This window comes from Bos grunniens, chromosome 11, assembly GCF_055505025.1.
Source record: "Bos grunniens cultivar Pamir isolate PY7600 chromosome 11, Bosgru_T2T1.0, whole genome shotgun sequence".
NCBI lineage: Eukaryota > Metazoa > Chordata > Mammalia > Artiodactyla > Bovidae > Bos > Bos grunniens.
The window spans coordinates 64,073,118-64,095,644 of record NC_141175.1 but is presented as its reverse complement, the minus strand read 5'-3'; the positions used below and the strand labels follow the sequence as shown (position 1 = coordinate 64,095,644).

Sequence of the window (22,527 nt, the reverse complement as noted above, 5' to 3'; positions counted from 1 at the left end):
ATAATTTAATATATGTATTTCTTGCTTTTTATAAACATGGCTGTTAGTTATAGTTGATTGCTACACCTTATAGTATTCTTTGAAAAGGCAGTTATATTTTCCTTTGGAGCTAGATTTATTTTAAATAGCAGTTTCTGTCATAAAACGTGTTAAAAAAATTTTTTTTCAGAACTGTAAAATTTTCCTGCTGTGGGTTTTTTGTTGTTGTTGTTTTGTTTTTGAGGAAAGTTAAGTTTGCACATAAAATTTCTTAAGGAAATTAGCTGACTTAACTCATCTAGTATCCTCTTGGTATTTGATCCCTAAAACATTGATCTAAATTTTAGTAAATATTCCTGTGTATGTCATTTTTATGCAACACATATGTAAAATTCTGTAATAGGGTTCAGTTTTTTTAAGAGCATAGGCTCTGGATTCAGTGGCCTGAGTTTGAATTCTTCTCTGCCACTTCTTAGCTGTGAAACATTAGATATGTAATTTCATTTCTTTAAAATCAGTTCCTCATCTGTAAAATGGAGTAATTCTTATGCAGATTTTGGAGATAATTTGCAGAGTCCTTAATGTATGACTGAACTAAATACGTATTTGTTAAATTAGTGAATGAATGCCTAGTCTCTGTTGTATAAAACCTACAACCATTTTTTGTAAAAATTTGATTTATGCAACTTTGAGGTTCTGCTTTAAATACCAGATGACTGGGATAGTTGCTCCCTGACCATGGTCATTACTTATGAATTATGATGGATAGTGAAATATATGATGTAAAGCATAAAAGGCTGGCTTGAGATTGTGTACCATTGTATTTTTGTTAGTACAGATTTAGATGCTACTTACTAAAGGTTATTGGCTGTATTGGGCAGGGAGGAGGACTTAACAGGGCTTTAGTTCTATGTGACTATTCTATATTCTTATTTTTTTTAAAATGAACTGTTCAGTCCCTGAACAACAGCTGCTTGATATTGAAGATTGTGACCTCAACGTGGTGAGATTATGTTTTCAAGTTTTTCTCCCTGATGAACATGGTAATTTGACAACTGCTCTACCTCCTGTTGTCTCCAACCCAATTTATGACAACCGTAAGTAATTTGTTTTTCTTGTATTTGTAGCCTTGACTTTTTATTTTATTACTTATTTGGCCACTCTGGGTTTTTGTTGCTGCATGGGCTTTTCTCTAGCTGGAGAGAGTGGGGGCTGCTTCTTTGAGGCGCGCAGGCTCCTCATTGTGGTGACTTCTCTTGTTGTGGAGCACAGGCTCCAGGGCACTGGCTCAGTGGTTGTGGTACACAGGCTTAGTTGCCCTGCATCATGTGGAATCTTCCCAGCCTAGGATCGGACCCACGTCCCCTGAATTAGCAGGCGGATTCCTAACCATTGGACCACCAGGGAAGTCTCAGTGTTAGCTTTTTAAAAAATTTTAAAGTATTTTGGCAATTAAAAAAAACGAGTATGTTCATTATGGGAAAATTCAAACATTATGGAGTAGATGTTATCTATCTAAAGTAGATAACAAGCAGAGTAAACCTCCTATAATCTCATTCTCCAAAGATATTTCATCAGTTTCTTCTTACTGTATATACAACAAATACCTCATCATCATCATCATTCATACCATCTATGTTTTTGGCAACTTTTTGAAACAATCATCACTGATTTTTTTTTTTTACTTTTTTTTCCCTCTTAGAAACATATCTTGAACCTCTTTCCCTTTCAGGTACCTGATTTTTTTCAGTAGCTGCATATGATATAACTGTATCACACTTTTATAAATCATTAGCTTGGAGAAGGAAATGGCAACCCACTCCAGTATTCTTGCCTGGAAAATCCCAGGGACGGGGGAGCCTGGTGGGCTGCCGTCTATGGGGTTGCACAGAGTTGGACACGACTGAAGAGACTTAGCAGCAGCAACTTGTTACAAGGCATTTGGTTTGTTTCCCTCTCAATTTTTTTTTTTTCTTTAACAAATTGTATTGCATTAAATATATCCTATATGTGCCTATCTTCTGTAGATGTCCCTAGCATAAATTTGTAGAAGTAGAAATGTTGGCAAATGGTAGATTAAAGGATCTGGATATTTATAGTTTTAAAGATTATGAAATTGCCCTCAAATATTTCTGTGTATGTATACTCTTACATATGTGCCCACCAGTGGTGTATGACTATACTGGTTCTACATGCAAAAAGATAGTGGAACATAGAGTTATAAAGGTAAGGTAAATCAGACTGTCCTCATCATGGAGAGCTTTGAATGCCAGGGAATTATGGGAATAATGTTGACCAGATAATAGGAAATATGAAAACTGCATTGCCATAGGGTTATGGTCATGATTTTATAAATTCAATCTGATGAGAGTGTATGGGATGGATAGGAAAAATCCCAGTTTACAAGCAGGGAGATTTAATTAGAAGAAGTGTTAATGTCTACAGTTGAAATCATAAGGCCCTAAATAAACCGAGGCAATACCATTAAGAAAGGAAAGGGATAGATGTGGAAGATTAAGGTATTGAGTGTCCTTTGTTTATACACTAAAGCTTTTATTGCTATCTATCCTGTAAATTGTTTTCCTAAAACTTTCCATCAAAAAGGAATAAAACATATTACTAAGGTTCAGTTCAATTCAGTCGCTCAGTTGTGTCTGACTCTTTGTGACCTCATGGACTGCAGCATGCCAGGCCATCCTGTCCATCAGCAGCTCCCAGAGTTTACTCAAAGTCATGTCCATTGAGTCGGTGATGCCATCAACCATCTCATCCTGTTGTCCCCTTCTCCTCCCACTTTCAATCTTTCTGAGCATCAGGGTCTTTTCCAAGGAATCAGTTTTTCACATCACGTGGCCAAAGTATTGCAGTTTCAGTTTCAACATCAGTCCTTCCAATGAATATTCAGGACTGATTTCCTTTAGGATGGACTGGTTAGATCTCCTTGCAGTCCAAGGGACTCTCAAGAGTCTTCTCCAACACCACAGTTCAAAAGCATCAATTCTTCTGTGCTCAGCTTTCTTTATAGTCCAACTCTCACATCTATATATGACTACTGGAAAAACCATAGTGATTTTGAGCATTACTTTGCTAGCGTGTGAGATGAGTGCAATTGTACGGTAGTTTGAGCAATCTTTGGCATTGCCTTTCTTTGGGATTGGAATGAAAATGGACCTTTTCCAGTCCTATGGCCACTCCTGAGTTTTTCAAATTTGCTGGCATATTGAGTGAAGCACTTTTACAGCATCATCTCTTAGGATTTGAAATAGTTCAACTAGAATTCCATCACCTCCACTAGCTTTGTTCATAGTGATGCTTCCTAAGGCCCACTTGACTTCACATTCCAGGATGTCTGGCTCTAGCTGAGTGTGGGTGATCACACCATCATGATTATCTGGGTCGTGAAGATCTTTTTTGTACAGTTCTTCTGTGTATTCTTGCCACCTCTTCTTAATATCTTCTGCTTCTGTTAGGTCCATACCATTCCTGTCCTTTATTGAGCCCATCTTTTCATGAAATGTTCCCTTGGTATTTCTGATTTTCTTGAAGAGATCTCTAGCCTTTCCCATTCTATTGTTTTCCTGTATTTCTTTGCATTGATCACTGAGGAAGGCTTTCTTCTCTCTCCTTGCTGTTCTTTGGAACTCTGCATTCAAATGGGTATATCTTTCCTTTTCTCCTTTGCCTTTCACTTCTCTTCTTTTCACAGTTATTTGTAAGGCCTCCTCAGACAACCATTTTTGCCTTTTTGCATTTATTTTTCTTGGGGATGGTCTTGATTCCTGCTTCCTGTACAATGTCACGAACCTCCGTCCATAGTTCTTCAGGCACTCCAACAGATCTAATCCTTTGAATCTATTTCTCACTACCACTGTATAATTGTGAGGGTTTGATTTAGGTCATACCTGAATGGTCTAGTAGTCTTTCCTGTTTTCTTCAATTTAAGTCTGAATTTGGCAGTAAGGAGTTCATGAACTGAGCCACAGTCAGCTCCTGGTCTCATTTTTGCTGACTGTATAGAGCTTCTCCATCTTTCGCTGCAAAGAGTATAATCAGTCTGATTTTGGTATTGATCAGCTGGTGATGTCCACCTGTAGAGTCTTCTCTTGTGTTGTTGGAAGAGGGTGTTTTCTATGACCAGCGCGTTCTCTTGGCAAAACTCTATTAGCCTTTGCCCTGCTTCATTCTGTTCCAAGGCCAAATTTGCCTGTTACTCCAGGTGTTTCTTGACTTCCTACTTTTGCATTCTAGTCCTCTATAATGAAAAGGACATCTTTTTTGTATGTTAGTTCTAGAAGGTCTTGTAGGTCTTCATAGAACCATGTAACTTCAGCTTCTCCAGCATTACTGGTTAGGGCATAGACTTAGATTACTGCGATATTGAATGAATTGCCTTGGAAACAAACAGATTATTCTGTCATTTTTGAGATTGCATCCAAGTACTGCATTTCACGCTCTTTTGTTGACTGTGATGGCTCCTCCATTTCTTCTTGCCCATAGTATTAGATATAATGGTCATCTGAGTTAAACTCACCCATTCTAGTCCATTTTAGTTTGCTGATTCCTAAAATGTTGATGTTCACTCTTGCCATCTCCTGTTTCACAACTTCCAATTTGCCTTGATTCATGGACCTAACATTCCAGGTTCCTATGGTGTATTGCTCTTTACAGCATCCGACTTTACTTCCATCACCAGTCACATCCACAGCTGGGTATTGTTTTTGCTGTGACTCTGTCTCTTCATTCTTTCTGGAGTTATTTCTCTACTGATCTCCAGTAGCATACCGGGCACCTGCCGACCTGGAGAGTTCATCTTTCAGTGTCCTGTCTTTTCGCCTTTTCATATTGTTCATGGGGTTCTCAAGGCAAGAATACTGAAGTGGTTTGCTATTTCCTTCTCCAGTGGACCACGTTTTGTCAGAACTCTCCCCCATGACCCGTCCGTCTTGGGTGGCCCTATACGGTGTGTCTCATAGTTTGATTGAGTTAGACAAGGCTGTGGATGCAGCGCACCTGGGTATGGCATAAACCCTCTTGGAGGAGCTCACCATCAAAACCCCACCATGGAGCCGCCAGAACTTACACAGGACTGGGGAAACAGAATCTTGAGGGCACAAACAGAACCTTGTGCACACCAGGACCCAGGAGAAAGGAGCAGTGACCCCACAAGAGATTGACCCAGACTTGCCCCTGAGTGTCCAGAAGTCTCTGGCGAAGGTGTGGGTCGGCGATGGCATGCTGCAGGGTTGGGGCACTGAGTGTAACAGTGCGTTCATCAGACCTGTTGAAGGAGGTCGCCATTATCTTCATTGCCTCCACCATAGTTTGGCCCCAAGTGAATAACAGAAAGGGAACACAGCCCCACCCATCAACAGAAAATTGGATTGGAGATTTACTGAGCATGGCCCTGCCCATCAATCAGAACAGACCCAGTTTCTCCCTCAGTCAGTCTTTCCCATCAGAAAGCTTCCATAAGCCTGTTATCCTTCTCCATCAGAGGGCAGACAGACTGAAAACCACAGTCACAGAAAACTAACCAGTCTGATCAAATGGACCACAGCCTTGTCTAACTCACTTACTAAGGTAGCAACCCATTAAAAAGAAATCCTTTGTATTTAGGTGCTCCTAATACTGCAGAATTAAGGATTTGTCGTGTAAACAAGAACTGTGGAAGTGTCAAAGGAGGAGATGAAATATTTCTACTCTGTGACAAAGTTCAGAAAGGTATTTTTTGGGGTTTGTTTGTTTGTTTGTTTCATTGAATTCAGAATATATTTTAAATTGATTGGTACGTTTTACTTTGTGTTCGAATTATTTGTCTTTGTAATCACTAGACGACATAGAAGTTCGGTTTGTGTTGAATGACTGGGAAGCAAAAGGTGTCTTTTCACAAGCTGATGTACACCGTCAAGTAGCCATTGTTTTCAAGACTCCACCATACTGCAAAGCTATAATAGAACCGGTAACAGTAAAGATGCAGTTGCGGCGACCTTCCGATCAGGAAGTTAGTGAATCTATGGATTTTAGATACCTGCCAGATGAAAAGGGTATGACCTTTTGTGTTAATGTTTTATATGGTTCTTAGTCCTGCTAAGAATATTGTCTTGTAGGATATATTAGAATACAGTCATATTATTTATTCACAATTTTCTTTTCCTTAAAGTTTTTGTTGATTTTTGACTCATCTTTGTGCTCTTTGAATCTTTTTCTTAGGAAAGGAATCTAGAATAATTTCAACATATCTCAACTGTTTATTAGAATTTGTTTTATATTTGAGATTCTGTTTTGGTCCTTATTGTGCCTTCTTGATAGATGGCAAACTTGCCACTCAGAAAGTGGTCTCCAATCTTGGTCCTAATCTGCCCTTGGCCCATTAATTGACCATGGGTTAACCTGTAGGTATTATAATAAAACAAGATGAATATTATAAACTATTTTTTACTAAGAGAAAAATGCCCTTTATTACTGACTTGGGACATACTTTGTGACCCCTAGAAATCCATGTTATGTACATTTATTTAAAGCATTTTCTATGTAGGAATAAAACGTCTATATATGTGTTAAAGGAGAGGAACCATACTCATTGATGATTCACACATTTTCCTGATTTCTTTCTAACCAGACACATATGGAAATAAAGCAAAGAAACAAAAAACAACTCTGCTTTTCCACAAACTGTGGCAGGATTGTGGTAAGAATATTTTGGTTTGATTGGTATTTAAGTAAATTTGGTTTTGGGTTTTTTTTTTTTCAGTTTTTCAAATTTTAACTGATATACTGTTGTTTTTCAAATTACATTTAATAATGGAAAAAATTTATCACAGGAGTTAATTTTCCTGAAAGACCTAGACCTAGTCCCCTAGGACCAACTGGAGAAGGAAGATTCATCAAAAAAGGTATTTTATGCCCAGTAGAGTATTCCTTGTGATCAGAGAGACCAGTTTTGCACAATATACTCGAATTCTATTCTTAATAATGAAACCTGAGTCTTTGATTTATTCCATTCCTACATATTTTTTTCATGCTATGAATATTGAATGAATTGATCTCAGCTTCTGAAAGTCCTGTTAGCAACTGTGATTATGTTTTGGGATTTATTGTTTGAGAAATTACATTTCATTCCTATGGTGGTAATTGTACTAATTACAGTATGTCATGAAAGAAATGGTTTAGACCTGCTCAATTACCTATATTTATTTATAAAGTTTTACTAGAACACAGCTCATTTGATTGCATATTGTTTATGGCTCTTTTCTTGTACTATTAGAGCTGCAGAGTTAAGAAGTTCCAATAGAGGCTGCATGGTGCACGAAACCTAAAATATTTACTATCTGGCTTTTTATGGAAAAAAAGTTGCCAATTTCTGGTTTAGATTGTTATCCAGGGTTAATTAGAAGTCTTTTTTTTTCTTTTAATGTTCTTAAATCAGTGCTTCTTGGTTTAATATGTACAGCAGTCATGTAATACGTAATTAAATATACTACTACATTTTTTTCTGAAAATTTTATAGACCATTAGTGTGAGTTATATCATAATATGGCTTAGAAATTTATGTAGATTTCTCAATCATCCTTAATGTTTCCTCCATCCCTCCATTTTCTCCTGAAAGAAGAGAATATGAAATGATTTTGAATATTTAGAGGCCCATTAAGTGAAATTCTGACATTTATCTTTCACATTTCAAAAATACCTTTATAAGGCCTCAGAAGCTAGATTTCCACATTTAACAGAAATGAAATTTTCTGTGCCAAAATAACTTACCAAATTATTTTATATGCATTTGTAAAACAGTATTACGGAATTCAGTTTTGGACTTATGTAATAATTATCTCCTATTTAACATTTTTATTTGAAGTGTTTGATTTCCTTGAAAATTTTTTGAGTGTTTATGTAATTTTAATTTAGAATTTTGTTCATTTCAGTTTTGTAAAAATACATTTCCTTCCCACAGAACCAAACTTGTTTTCTCATGGTGCAGTTTTGCCAGAAACTTCCAGACCTGTTTCAAGTCAAGCAGAATCCTACTATTCCTCCTCTGCGTCCATCTCAAGTACATTGTCACATCCTGCTTCAGCCATGCTACCGATGGGTACTCAGTCTTCTTCAGGCTGGTCATCAGTCGCCCACCCCACCTCACGCTCAGTCAATACAAATTCACTGAGTAGTTTTTCAACAGGGACACTTTCCTCTAATTCACAAGTTATCCCACCATTCCTGGAAATGAGTGATCTGAATGTTTCTAATGCTTGCATTTATAACAATACTAATGACATAGGTAGAATGGAAGCATCATCCGTCTCACCAGCTGACTTATATAGTATTTCTGATGCCAGCATGCTGCCTAACTGCCCTGTGAACATGATAACGCCCAGTAATGACAGCATGAGGGAGACCGATAATCCGAGACTTGTGAGCATGAATCTTGAAAATCCTTCCTGTAATTCAGTGTTAGACCCAAGAGACTTGAGACAGCTCCATCAGATGTCTTCTTCCAGTATGTCAACAGTCACCAGTTCTAGTACTACTGCTTATGTTGCACAGTCAGAGGCATTTGAGGGATCTGACTTTAATTGTGCAGATAACAGTATGATAAATGAGGCAGGACCATCAAACAGTACTAATGCAAACAGTCATGGTTTTGGTCCAAATAGTCAGTATTCAGGTATTGGAGCCATGCAAAATGAACAATTGAGTGATTCATTTGCATTTGAATTTTTTAAAGTTAACTTGTAAGATATAAATGGTGATTCAAGAATTAAATCCCATTAAAGGTAACTATTTTGATGCTACCTTTATAAATGTAACATTTTATGTTTCCTTGACTGAGACTATACCACATTCATAGACCCTTCGACCCTTGAACAACATAGGTTTGAACCTATGGTCTCCTTATACACAGATTTTCTTTACTATGTCACAGTTGGAGCGTAGTTGAATTCATGGATGCAAAACCGTGGAGACAGTGTGCCAACTATACAGTTTTTTTTTTTTAATTGGAATATAATTGCTTTACAAGGTTGTATTACTCCAGATTTTTCACTGTATGGTGTGTGAATACCCCAACCCCCATGTTGTTCAGCTGTACTTATAACCAGGTATGTAAGGAGTTCCTCTAACAGGCAATCTTGCCTTGAGAACTTCTTGTTTTGCTTAAACTGACGAATGATATTTGCTTTTAAGCAAATTTAAGGTAAAACCTGTAATGGCTATGCCATTGGAAAAATTAATTCCTTTATTTTTGGGGACCCCTAAAATAAACCCCAAGGTGACCCCTAAGGGGTTTTCTGAGGATTTTTAGAGTTGCTAAGATTTACATGTACCTCAAACTTGCTTTAAAATGCTGATTGAACAGAATGCAGTGAGCTTTCAAGTAAGCTTTCAGGGTATGGGAGTTCTCTACATTTTGTACTGTTTAGATCCATACATTTAAAATTGCTTGACGTTAGCTTTACAGTTGAGTTCAGTCGCTCATTCGTGTCCAACTCTTTGTGACCCCATGGACTGCAGCACGGCAGGCTTCCCTGTCCCACACCAACTTCTGGAGCTTACTCAAACTCACGTCCATCAAGTCAGTGATGCCGTCTAACCATCTCTTCCTCTTGCCAGCCCTTTCTCTTCCTGCCTTCAATCTTTCCCAGTTTCAGGGTCTTTTCTAATGAGTAAGTTCTTTGCATCAGGTGGCCAAAGTATGGGAGTTTCAGCTTCAGCATCAGTCCTTCCAATGAACGTTCAGGACTGATTTCCTTTAGGATTGACTGAGTTGGATCTCCTTGCAGTCCAAGGGACTCTCAAGAGTTCTCCAACACCACAATTCAAAAGCATCAGTTCTTTGGCACTCAGCTTTCTTCATAGTCCAGCTCTCACATCCATACATGACTGCTGGAAAAACCATAGCTTTGACTAGACAGACCTTTGTTGGCAAAGTAATGTCTCTGCTTTTTAATATGCTATCTAGGTTGATCATAGCTTTCCTTCCAAGGAGCAAGTGTCTTTTAATTTCATGACTGCAGTCACCATCTTCAGTGATTTTGAAGTCCAAGAAAATAAAGTCTGTCATTGTTTCCCCATCTATTTGCCATGAAGTGATGGGACCAGATGCCATGATCTTAGTTTTCTGAATGTTGAGTGTTTAGCCATCTTTTTCACTCTCCTCTTTCACTTTCATCAAGAGGCTCTTTAGTTCCTCTTCACTTTCTGCCATAAGGGTGGTGTCATCTGCATATCTGAGGTTATTGATATTTCTCCTGGCAATCTTGATTCCAGCTTGTGCTTCATCCAGCCTGGCATTTCATATGATGTACTCTGCATATAAGTTAAATAAGCAGGGTGACAATATGCAGCCTTGATGTACTCCTTTCCCAATTTGGAACCAGTCTGTTGTTCCATGTCCAGTTCTAACTGTTGCTTCTTGACCTGTATACAGATGTCTCAAAAGGCAGGTCAGGTGGTCTGGTATTCACATCTCTTGAAGAATTTTCTACAGTTTGTGGTGATCCACACAGTCAAAGGCTTTGGCCTAGTCAATAAACCAGATGTAGATGTTTTTCTGGAACTCTCTTGCTTTTTCAGTGATTCAGTGGATGTTGGCAATTTGATCTCTGGTTTCTCTACCTGTTCTAAATCCAGCTTGAACATCTGGAAGTTCACAGTTCACGTACTGTTGAAACCTGGCTTGGAGAATTTTGAGCATTACTTTGCTAGCATGTGAGATGAGTGCAATTGTGCAGTAGTTTGAACATTCTTTGGCATTGCCTTTCTATGGGACTGGAATGAAAACTGACCTTTTCCAGTCCTGTGGCCACTGCCGAGTTTTCCAAAATTTCATCCATGTTTTAAGAGGAAGAAGTTTCCTTGGACCTTTCCTCTTCTGTTTGTGTCCCAACTCACTGTGATCTCATCTAGTTTCATGCTGTCAACTCCCAATTTTTACCCCTAGCTTAGACCCACCCCTGAACTCCAGACTTGGAGAGAGAAAGAGAGAGAGCGTGTGTGTGTATGTACAACAGCTTGTGTAACATGTCTACATAAAATTCTAATTAAAGCTCAAACTCAACACACTCAGAGCTGAGTTCTTAATCTTCTCTCCCAAACTTTCTTGTCCTTCCTCAATAAATGGCAGTGCCATGTTTCTAGTTGCTCATATTCAAAACAATGGAGTCACTTTGCTTCTTTCTTTTTATCTCCCATATATCCAATCCACCAACAAATCTGGTAGGCCCCACCTTTGAAATATATCCAAAGCTGACCACCTCTTTTGACCTCTGCTGTTAATATCCTGTTCTGGAGCATATCTTCTCTTGCCTAGATTGAATTATCACTTCCCCAAACTCTCTTTACATCTTTGTGCTCCTGCAAGTCTGTTCTCTGTTGAGTGGCCACAGTGGTTCTTTTTAAAACAAATGAAATCATATTCACTTGCTCAAAGCTATCCAGTGGCTCCCCATGTCACTCAGAGTAGAGACTAAAGTCCTTAAAACTAGCAGGCTCACACTCCCTTCCTCTCCTCACCTCATCCACTACCATTTTCCCCTTCTCGTTCAACTCCAGGCTCTCTGGCTTCAGCACTCCTCTTCAAAAACACCAAGTACAATTATAAACAGCTCATGAAACTAAATGAGTAAATGGTGCTGAGTACTTTTTTTTAAAGCCATAGTTTCATTGTCTTAGTTAAAACAGGATTATTAAGTGGTGATTTTTTTTTTTATTAGAAACTTCAATTGTAACAATGGGCTTCCCTGGTAGCTCAGTTGGTAAAGAATCTGCCTGCAATGCAGGAGACCTGGGTTCAATCCCTGGGTTGGGAAGATCCCCTGGAGAAGGGAACGGCTGCCCACTCCAGTATTCTGGCCTAGAGAATTCTTTATAGTATAGTCCATGGGGTCACAAAGAGTTGGCCATAACTGAGTGCCTTTCACTTTCACTTAAGTATAACAACTGGAATTAAGTGTATTTTCTATAATAAAAATGAATTTTGACCAAAAAACCTAAGTACATTCCTGCCTCAGGCCCTTTGGACTTGGTGTTCCCTCTGCCTTTAATGTTTTTCTCAGCTGTATATGTAGCTCACACCTTGCACCCTTCAGCCTCACTCAGCTGTTACTTGATCAAGGCCTTCCTTGACTGTATATACACTGGTACTCCATGTCTCCCCTCCTTTAAATTTGTCTGTAACACTTAACATGATCTGACTTTTATTTGTTTCCCTATACTAGAATATAAGCTTTGTGAGGGCAAAGTGTTGTGTTTTTGTTGAATCCTGCATTTGTAGAACTGTGTCTGCTTCATATTAAACACTTAGTAAGTATTGAGCATTCAAAGTATTACTAATAGAACTTTGGTTTTTGAAAGAAAGAATAGCTTTAATTATTAAATGTTGATGGTTTTTATAGTTCATGTGACGTTTCAGTCTGTTTCATGTGACATTCAGTTTATTGTATCAGAATCGTGTATATCAGAATCAATCATTCAGGTTGATGATTAATAACTACTTTGCTTTCAAAACTATTTGCAAGCAAAGTAATTCCAGTGACAAAATGACTGTAGAATTTGGACAGTAATCTTAATTGTGATGCTAAGTAATTTACTAAAGACCTAGTTTATTTTACAACTAGACCCTACAATTGTTGAGCATATTCCTAGCTACAAACAATGTCTTTTCACTTACATAGGGGCTTCCCTGGTAGCTCAGCTGGTAAAGAATCTGCATGCAATGCAGGAGACCCTGGTTTGATTCCTGGATCGGGAAGATCCCCTGGAGAAGTGCATGGCAACCCACTCCAGTATTCTTGCCTGGAGAATCCCCATGGACAGAGGAGCCTAGTGGGCTACAGTCCATGGGGTCGGAAAAAGTAGGACATAACTGAATGACTAAGCATAGCACAGTATCCAACCAAACCATAAATTTACTGGAATGATTAAAAACTAGTCAATTTTGTCAAAATGAGGAATGTGCGAATGTCATAAAAATTAAAATTCTGAGTTGAGTGATACTAGGAAATGAGAAGGGAGAGCAAGATAAGAGTGTGGGTCAGTATAGTTTGAGAAACAATAAAGATACCTAACTCACTAATATTTCTGAGTTATGATTTCAGAATGACATACTTTTATTATACAACTGTAAAAATCATAAGCATATAATATACTTTAGTAGAACGTACCAGAAAAAACCTGAAGGCATAATTTCTTTCCTGTTCAAAATATGAACCCAGGATATCTCCAGACAGTAGCTTAGAGATGATGAACTTTTTTTTAATACAGAATCCTATAATTTTGTATTAACTTGCACTTATCAGCTTAAACACTGTTAGGATAGCTAAATGGATATTTTAAATTAAACAACCAACTTGTTCTGCAGGTTTTTTCTTGTCTAAGTGGAAGTAAGGTCCTGCTATGTTTGTATTCAGAGTATTTCCAAAGGTTTTTTTATTTTCCAGGTGCTATTTATTGATCATAAATTTTATAATTTAAAAAAACTGGCAGCTTACTTCTTTTCTCTAAATGTGGTTATACTTTCGTCTGTTCTTCTATCACCCCACTTTCAGTTTTGAGGAAAAAAGGACCTCTTGCTTTGTTAGCTCTTCTTATATAGCAGATCCCTCCTTTTCTCTCCCATCTTGTGTCTGTATCCTCATGTAACATTTAGTGCTTTTCTTGTATCAACACAGTAAATGTTTTCTCTCGCCTAAAAGAGCAAGAATAAACCCTTTTCCCACTGCTGTCATGCTCCCTCCCTTCACGTCCAGCACGTCCAGCTGTATGAAGTGCGTTCAGCCCGTTTCCTCACTTCCCAGTCATTCTTTAGCTTGTCAGGCTTTCTCTTTTCTCCTCCTATTTTCTTAGGATATTCTGGGAAGTAACCAGACACCTTCCCTTGTCAAATCTAGTGTCTTCTTACCAGCCCTCACTCTGCTCGACCTATTCATAACCTGTCCTCTTGACCATTCCCTCCTAGGGTACTCCTCTCTGAGGTTGACTTTAGTTCCAGGGTCTCGATCCCAGCGCTCGGTTGGTGCTATTTTTTCCCCTGGTTAAGCTCAAGAGTGTCCAGAAGAAAGCTTCAGCTTTCTCTCAAGAACTGGCTGCTCCTGTCACATTCTCGACTTTCATTAATGGCATTACCATGTACCCTGCCACTGAAGATATTTAATAGAAACCTCGGAATCATATTTTATTCTTTTTTGTCCTCACACTGAGAGAGTTATCAAGTCTTTTTGAATCTGCCTTCTAAAAAACTCTTGCATTTGTCCCTGCTTCACTCCTGCTTCATTCTTAGTTTAGGCCTTCATTCTTCTTCCCTCACAAGAATCTTTTCCATATTGCTCCAGTTAAAAAAGAATTCCCCATACTTCCAATCCAGTATTAAGTAGTTAACATTCCTTGAAAAACAAACAAACAAAAACCTCTCTCAGGTCGCTAGGCCTCCATGCCTTTGACATGTCATCCACTGTGCCTCTGCTCTTCACAGCCATAGCAAATGGCCTTTGAGAGCTGTGTGATGTTTATGTCCTGCCTCCCTAGCCGAGGCTCAGCTTTGCACATGTCCCAACTGCAGATTTCCTCGCACTGAATTATACACTTACATAGTTAATCTCATTCACCTTTGGGACTCCATCACTTAACACAGTCCCTAGCTGGTGCTAAATAAATGGCAGTATTAAGAGAGGGAAAGAATGAAACTGACATATATATGATTATAAAAAATGTGGACAAGTGTATCATTTTTAAAGAGGAAGGTATTTAATCTGGTAGGGAAAGCAGTGATTACCAGGCTTGTGAAATACTTTACCCTCTGCCTCCTATAGTGTTGAAAGTATTAGGTAGAAATTTTACAGTTCTTAGGATAACTGTCTTGTATCTCTGAACTTACTCCTCTCTGTGTGGCAGGTTTAATCTCACCTTTGGTGCATTCATTCCCTCAGCACATTCCCCTTGCACAGAAACTCCAGTATTCATGTAACCAATCACATTTTTTTTTTGTAATTTATTAAGAAAATTTTTTTTATTATTATTTTTTACTTTACAGTATTGTATTGGTTTTGCCATACATCAACATGCATCCACCACCCAATCACATTTTTGAATGTCTAAAGTGCAAAGCACCATGTTAGGGGCTAGAAATGACATAGAGGTGAATGAGACAACAGACTTGCTCTCAAAGATGTCAGTCTTTTTCTTTTGAGGGATAACATACAGTAAAGTGCATAAAGTAGGCTAATTTTAAATTTACAGCTTGGTGAATTTTTACATATGTAAATAATCATTTCTACATCCCCAGAAGTGTTCTTCCTGCCCCTTGCCAGGAAAAAACCTCAAAACCACTATCTGATTTCTGTCATCAGAACCTACTCTGTAATTGGCATTCAGCACTGGTAGCTTGGCTTCCCTACTCAAAGCCTTAGTGAACAACAAACAGCTGGGTTATTTCTAACCTAATGCTTCAGAAAAACAAACTATGCTGTCCATGTTAAGAGAGACTTAGAATTGGTGATCCAGGGTGCCTAGTAGTCCCAAATAATTTCTTCTATCATAAATTGATTTATTGAGGGCTTTTAAAAAATTACTGTGTGGTGTTAAATAACAGAAACGGAAAGAGTAATTTTCAGTCAGGACATCTGGGTTTGAGTCTTCAGCTTTGCCACTTAGAAGTTATTTTGCAGATGGCACTTCCTATGGGCCTAGCTCTTCAGATATAAAACACGTGGTTTCCAGCCTACTTACCTCATAAAGTGTGTTGTATTAAGTAAAATAATGCATAAGAAGCACTGTAAACTGTATAGTACAAATCAAATATCGTGGTAAACCAACATAATGCATATACCCTGTGGCCCTGATAATCTCCAATCCAGACACTTCTTCCAGTTCACAGAGTGACAAATCATTGTGGATTAGATTCTTTAGTAAGAACCCTGAGATGACTTTCTCTTTAGAATGGCTAGCTATTGTCCAGGCCAGGTCTGGAGGACTTTGATTTGGCCATATCCTTTCCAGAACATTTCCTATTGTATACTGAAGATAAGGTCAATCAATGACTTCCAGTTCTCAAATTCTAACTCTTAATTTCTTTGCCAAAATTGACTACAAGTTGTGAGTATTATGACTATATTCCTAAAAAGGAGTCTCATCATAGTTAATAAAGTAGCCACTGAAAGATTTCTGATCTGTTTTGCTTCTGGAGATGGAGTATATGCTTTTTGCATTGCATGTAACAGAAATTTCATGCTTTTTACATAATAAGCCCAGATGTGGGCAGCGAATCAGAGATAAATATATGAGTTGTCTTGTCCAGTTTTATGCCTTTGTCTAAGATTCAGTCAAATTAATATTTTTAACTAATACATCTTAGCAGAGTTTAAAGTACAAACTTAACATCAGTGAGTAAAGTCAAATCTCAATAGTAATCATGTCCCCACTACCTTCACTAATAAAACACAGGTACAAAACAATTATTTCTTCTAAATATTTTTTCTATTCTAAATGTCTACAGTTTTAGGAAAAAAACCTACTAGTAATTAATTATATATTTAAAAGGAGTAGCATTTATACTCTTTATTCTTATATGTCTTATTTCTACAACTTCAGTTTACTATTGGACTTAAGAAATTTAAAGAATAACCAAAAAATCATTAAACACCTATGTGTTATCAGTAATAAATAGTAATTAGTGCAAAATGTTGGTGCTTCAGTAAATCAAATTCTCAGGAATATGGGCAGATCAATAAAATACAAAATTTTTTTAAAGGTAGCAAACATTCATCTTGCTTATTTTCTTAAACTTTAATCAAACATTATAGCTTTGCATAAAATGTAGTGAAAAATAAGTTGGAGTGTTTGAGGATCTATTTCTGAAATTTAGTCTCAGGAGACTTCGTTGGTGACACACTTGATTTTATTGGGTAATTAGATGAAAATACTGATCACTGATCCCTGGATTGGGACAATCCCCTGGAGGAGATGGCAACCCACCCCAGGATTCGTGCCTGGAGAATTCCATGGACAGAGTAGCCTGGCAGGTACAATCCATGGGGTAGCAAAGAGCCAGACACAACTGAGCACATGGTGCACACTTCAGACAGCTTTAAGATGACACAGAAAGGAAAACACCAAATTTTTGGGTAATAGGCATTCTTAAATGAACGGTTCAAATCAGATGACTCCTTTTGTAGATGATTTCCATTTTAAAAGAGTGTACTTAAAAATACTGTTAACTATGAAGATCCCCAATTCCCGCAGAATATCACTGTTCTATTTTTTTAAGTGTTATAAATATTTGTATATGCTTAATGACTAATGAATTTGGAAGCACTGAAAAACTGATTTTTAAAAGTTCTCAACTGTTTAATTATTTAATGTAAGTCTAATACTTAAAAGATGAAATCATTTTTTAAATGTCAAAATGTGTTTTGTAAAGACTATTTTATTACTTTTGTAATATCTTGTATACAATGATTTTTTTCTTGATAATATAATAAATAGAAAAAATTCTAAAGCTGTTATAAAAATTTGCTATCTGATTTTTAAAACATTTGAGATTTTCTTATATTTATAGCATACGCCTTACAGAAGAAGGCAGTTTTGGTTGCTTAGAAACATTAGACATTTTTATGGAATACTACAGCTGAATATATTTGCATATGTAACTGTCCTTTAAAATGATAATTCAGTATAGTACCAAAATGCCTTTTTAAAAGATTTTCATTTTCTGTCTTCCTAACTTAATTGTTCCCTGTGTCTCTCCCTTCTTGAACAATTCAGAACAAAAATCATTTGCTTATTCTGCACAAGATAAGAGTTACATCTGCCACAGGAAGAAAAGGTGCTGGCCTAGTGTGGGATTACAGTATGGAGCCTAGGAACATTTGAGGGTAGGAGGGAGGGGAATCTCAGTGATCTTGAATAAGGATGTGGCAATAGAAGATTGGTTATTTATCAAAGGGAATGATCTATTAAGTAAAATGTTAAGGCTAATAGGGGCCAGATTTCTGTCAGAAAGGAACTGCAAATACGGAAAGGGAGAAAACTAGAAGAAGGTTGGAATTGGAAGGACTGGTATAAGCTCATAGTTTGTATAGGTAAATACACAGGTATATGTGTACACATGCACGCCCTGAGAGGGCTTGGGAGCAGCAATGCCACAGTGGCAATGGGCTCACCTAGTGCCTAGATCTTTTTTCCATCATTTTCCATGAAAAGGAACCAGTTCTTCTTAGAGAAATGGCCATTTCAGGGCTGCAGATGAAATACAAGATAAGCCTGGAATGTCTTTGTATTAGAAAGTAAGAACATGCTTTAGGAATGATGGGGATATGTCAGAAGGACAAAGGAGCCAGCTTAAAGGGGTATCCAGTGGCCAAGTCAACACTTAGAAATAAAAATAAATGTCGGTAACAAATTATAAACCATCAAATAAAATAGGAAGCCATGAATCCCCAAGAAGGATGGGGATTCGGTGTAATGCCAACCTGTAAATGTAAAATGAATGGTGGAATTAGAAAATCATTTGACAATCATTGTGATAGGTTCAGGTGAAAGTCTTCAATAAATGCTAAAACTAGTGAATGAAAAGTTTGATGGTCTCCCTATAAGATACTTATTAAAGGGGAAAAAAGGGTTAACTAAAAAATTGGAGGAGCTTGGCACATATCACCTTTATTAACTGATCAAAGCCCAGTCACCAGTAACTGCATGTATCAAATCATGTGACAGCTGAGACGACGTAAGACGGCAGTCTTCCATTTGTGGGTATTCTTGCTAGAAAGGTGCAAGCTAAACCTAAGTATAAGGGAGGAACCAGGAGGAGGTTGGAATTGGAAGTACTGGTATAAACTCAGTTTTTAGTATGAGTTTTCAGTTTGTTTCAGGCAAGCCCAAATGAGGAATAGTCAGCAAAATAGCCTGAAATCCTCAAAAACATTAAACTAATGAAAATCAAGGAAAGACAAGTTGTATCAGATTCGTGAAGATTAAAGAAACTTAATTAAATGCAGAATGTCATTCCTGACTATGAAGGACATAGTTGGGACAACTGGTGAAACTTGAACTGGGTGTGTGGATTAATTTATAGTAGTATTGGAGAAGGCAATGGCACCCCACTCCGGTACCCTTGGCCTGGAAAATCCCATGGACAGAGAAGCCTGGTGGGCTGCAGTCCATGGGGTCGCAGAGTCGGACACGACTGAGCGACTTCACTTTCACTTTTCACTTTCCTGCACTGGAGAAGGACATGGCAACCCACTCCAGTGTTCTTGCCTGGAGAATCCCAGGGACAGAGGAGCCTAGTGGGCTGCTGTCTATGGGGTCGCACAGAGTGGGACACAACTGAAGCGACATAGCAGCAGCAGTATTAGTGGGACTTCCCTGGTGGTCCAGTGGCTGACTCCCATGATCCCAAAGCAGAGGCCCGGGTTCAATCCATGGTCAGGGAACTAGATCCCACATGCCACAACTAAGAGTTTGCATGCCACAACTAAAGATCCCACATCTTGGAACTATAGATCTCACGTGTGGCAACTAAAAAGATACTGCATGCTGCAACTAAGACCCAGTGCAGGCAAATAAATATATAAATAATAAAGGTAAAAAAAAAGTAATATTAGTGTTAATTTCCTGATTTTGATAGTTACATTGTGATGAAGTAGAACAATGCCCTTGTTTGTTGGAATTTGTCCTTATTTATAGGAATTACACACCTAGTGTATTTGAGGAGATATATTTCAGGAAAAAACAGTCTTTGTACTTTTCTTACAAATTTGAAGTTATTTTAAAATGAAAAAAATTGAAAAATGTTATAAAATGTATTTTCTCTATAATAATAAAGGCTATCATTAAAAAAAAAATCAACTCAGGAAAGCTTAATCAAAGTTCATTTTCTTATATGGAGTTAAAAATCAAAGAACAGAACCCCGTAAGATCTACTTAAATAATATGCTTTTTATAGAAATAGAAATTTAATTTCTAAATTGATTTCACATAACGTAAATGAAACCACTTATCTTACTTGGGAAATTTTTCATTTTACCATTTTTTTTTTTTTCCACTTTTCCAGCTATTCAGTGTTTTTCTTAAAACAAGACTGTATTTGGGACAAAGATATACTTAAAGTACAAAGGGCCCTTTCCCTTAAGTGTTTCTAAAAAAACAAAAACAAACATTTAAACAATAGGAGAAGATCACAAAACTAAGAATATTTTTATATAGGCAAAAAAACTATATTTTTTGCACTCTATGTTTTCAGTTCTAATTAAACAAAGACCTACATTAATTTTCAACAACCTGTCTCATGAATAGTTGGAATAAGTATATACAGCTGTTTCCTCTTGAAATTTTATATAATCCCAGTATAGTAAGTATAATAAGTCTTCTAATAATTGCTAAGGAGGTTCTTAATTCTTTCATTTGCAGATCTACTAAATGCAAAGCTGAGCCAAGAAGAAACCTACAAAAGACTATTTCTCAAATTATTTAAATCTCTCTTGTAGCAAAATTTCCCTAGAAATTAAGAAACATTCACACAATTACGTTTTTAACCACAAGTTTATTTCTATTATCCCTTTCTCATTTTCTGGCACTGAGAACAATGAAAAAGTTATTTGCTGTTACCAGGTGGCTCAGTGGTAAAGAATCTGCCTGCCAAGCAGGGGACTTGGATTCAATCCCTGGGTTGTGAAGATCCCCTGGAGAAGGGACTGGCTACCCATTCCAGTATTCTGGCCTGGAGAATTCCATGGACAGTCCATGAGGTCGCAAAGAGTCGGACATGACTGAGTGACTTTCACTTTCATTCACATATGAAATTTTTTCATGTCAGTTAAAGCATTTTCCTGATTCCTAAGGTTAATGATACAACTCAGTATCTCTGAAGCATGTTTTTCTGTCTTTTTATTTGTCTTTGTTGCTATGAGTGGTCCTTCTCTAGTTGCAGTGAGCAGGGGCTACTCTTCATTGCAGTGCATGGGCTTCTCATAGCGGTGGCAAATCTTGTTGCAGAGCACAGGTTCTAGGCTCTCGGGCTTCAGTAGTTGTGGCTTACAGGCTCAGCAGTTGTGGCATATGGGCTAGTTGTTCCGTGACACGTGGGATCTTCCCGGACCAGGGGTTGAACCCATGTCCCCTGCATTGGCAAGAGGATTCTTATCCACTGTACCACCAGAGTAGTTCTAAAGCATGTTTAATGGAGAGATGGGAAACTGAGTATTCCATACTATCCAGGTCACATGTGTTCCAAAATAAGTTCAGAAAGTTGAATCATGGTGATGGAAATTGCACTTATATCTGAAATTTTAATGAGACTCCTTTCTGAAACTTTTCTCTTAATGATCCATCCATTTTCTTTAGGTTGTGCTTATTTAATGATTTTCCTTTTCAGAGTACCAACTGATGATTAATTAACAAATGGTAATCATATGAGCTCACATGAAATTTACTTGGGCTATTTTTTTGTAAGCTTGATTTGGTATCTAAATTCCAAAAGTCAGTTCTCATGGTTATGTGCATTAAAATGACATTCTAGGTACCTGCTTCATGTAGGAGGTGCTCAATAATAAGGTTTTTTAGAAAGGACCCTAGAGACCAGGAAACTTCAGTCCTAGTCCCAGATATGGAACTTGAGATGAATTTTAGATAAATCAATTAACTTCTATTCTTTGGTTTTCATATTTATAAAGTGGAGATGATAATACTCTTATCTACCTGATGAAGATGTTTGCAATTAGATAATATATTGAAGCACTCTGGAATAATATCAGCTTACCTTTGTTTAGCAAGTCAGTTTTTCAGAATCTTATCCCTGGGATTAAAGTCATTGAAGGCACTTGTGTCTCCTCATTTAAAAGTCTCTTACCATGGTATGCCTCAGTTCCTAAGGTGTTACTTCCTCTTCCCCAGGAAACATACTGACAATTCTAGATTGTCAGAATAGTGGACAATTGGAGTCATTAAGATTTTGACAAATCATACCAAAACAGTACTTCTATTGGTGATCACTTGCTTGAAGCTTACTGGGAAAAATATGAATGATGTCAGATTTTCATTTGATATCCTAGAATATTATAAGGATACTGTGTTGCATAAATCTAGAGGTAACTTTTATCAAGATCATTTAAAAAATTTAAAATATGATTTTAACTATCTTATGGAGGGAAATTTTGCTGAAAGAAATTAGAGCTTCTCAGATTATCAGAGAATGTATCCTGTTTTTGTAACTCTGAATGGTTTCATTATTCATAATTTGTTGGGGATTGGAGAAAAATCATAAGACATCCTTAGAATAATTCAACACAAATTATACACATAGATAGATCCTGAGATGTTACAACAAATTTAAAAATACATAGATCAACATGATCCAAATGATTTCTAAGACACCGTTATGGTGGGTAAAAACAACCATTTTACAGTGTATGCTGGATGGACGTCCATGCTGAGCTGGAAAAGCCTACTCTTTGTTTCCAAATCTGAAAGCTAGTCATCCAGAGCAGGGGGCCAGTCAACATCTACAGACTAGAAGGAAGAAAACAAGTCATTAACACATTATTGTTCTAGTAAGCATTTACTGGT

General features: G+C 37.4%; 2 protein-coding genes across 14 annotated transcripts in view; one reads left to right on the top strand and one right to left on the bottom strand.

Annotated features, from left to right (window-relative positions):
• REL (REL proto-oncogene, NF-kB subunit) overlaps positions 1-8,765 on the top strand; it is a 37,900-nt gene extending 29,135 nt beyond the window's left edge. The window contains exons 5-10 of the mRNA XM_086326766.1: positions 936-1,076; positions 5,596-5,700; positions 5,811-6,023; positions 6,599-6,667; positions 6,801-6,872; positions 7,928-8,765. Of these exons, the coding sequence (XP_086182892.1) occupies positions 936-1,076; positions 5,596-5,700; positions 5,811-6,023; positions 6,599-6,667; positions 6,801-6,872; positions 7,928-8,709 (1,382 nt within the window). The 3' untranslated portion in view covers positions 8,710-8,765. The remainder of the gene's footprint in view (positions 1-935; positions 1,077-5,595; positions 5,701-5,810; positions 6,024-6,598; positions 6,668-6,800; positions 6,873-7,927) is intronic.
• An 11,721-nt stretch (positions 8,766-20,486) lies between these two features.
• The window catches only part of PUS10 (pseudouridine synthase 10), an 85,766-nt gene continuing 83,725 nt past the window's right edge, over positions 20,487-22,527 (bottom strand). For 12 of the 13 annotated variants that reach the window (XR_015136860.1, XR_015136859.1, XR_015136862.1 and 9 more), the window contains one exon: positions 20,487-22,470. Coding sequence is in view for 8 of the 13 variants with exons in the window: in XM_086326777.1 (XP_086182903.1) it covers positions 22,432-22,470 (39 nt within the window). In the remaining 5 variants the exon portion in view is untranslated. The remainder of the gene's footprint in view (positions 22,471-22,527) is intronic. The other variant, XR_015136861.1, reaches the window with a different exon arrangement.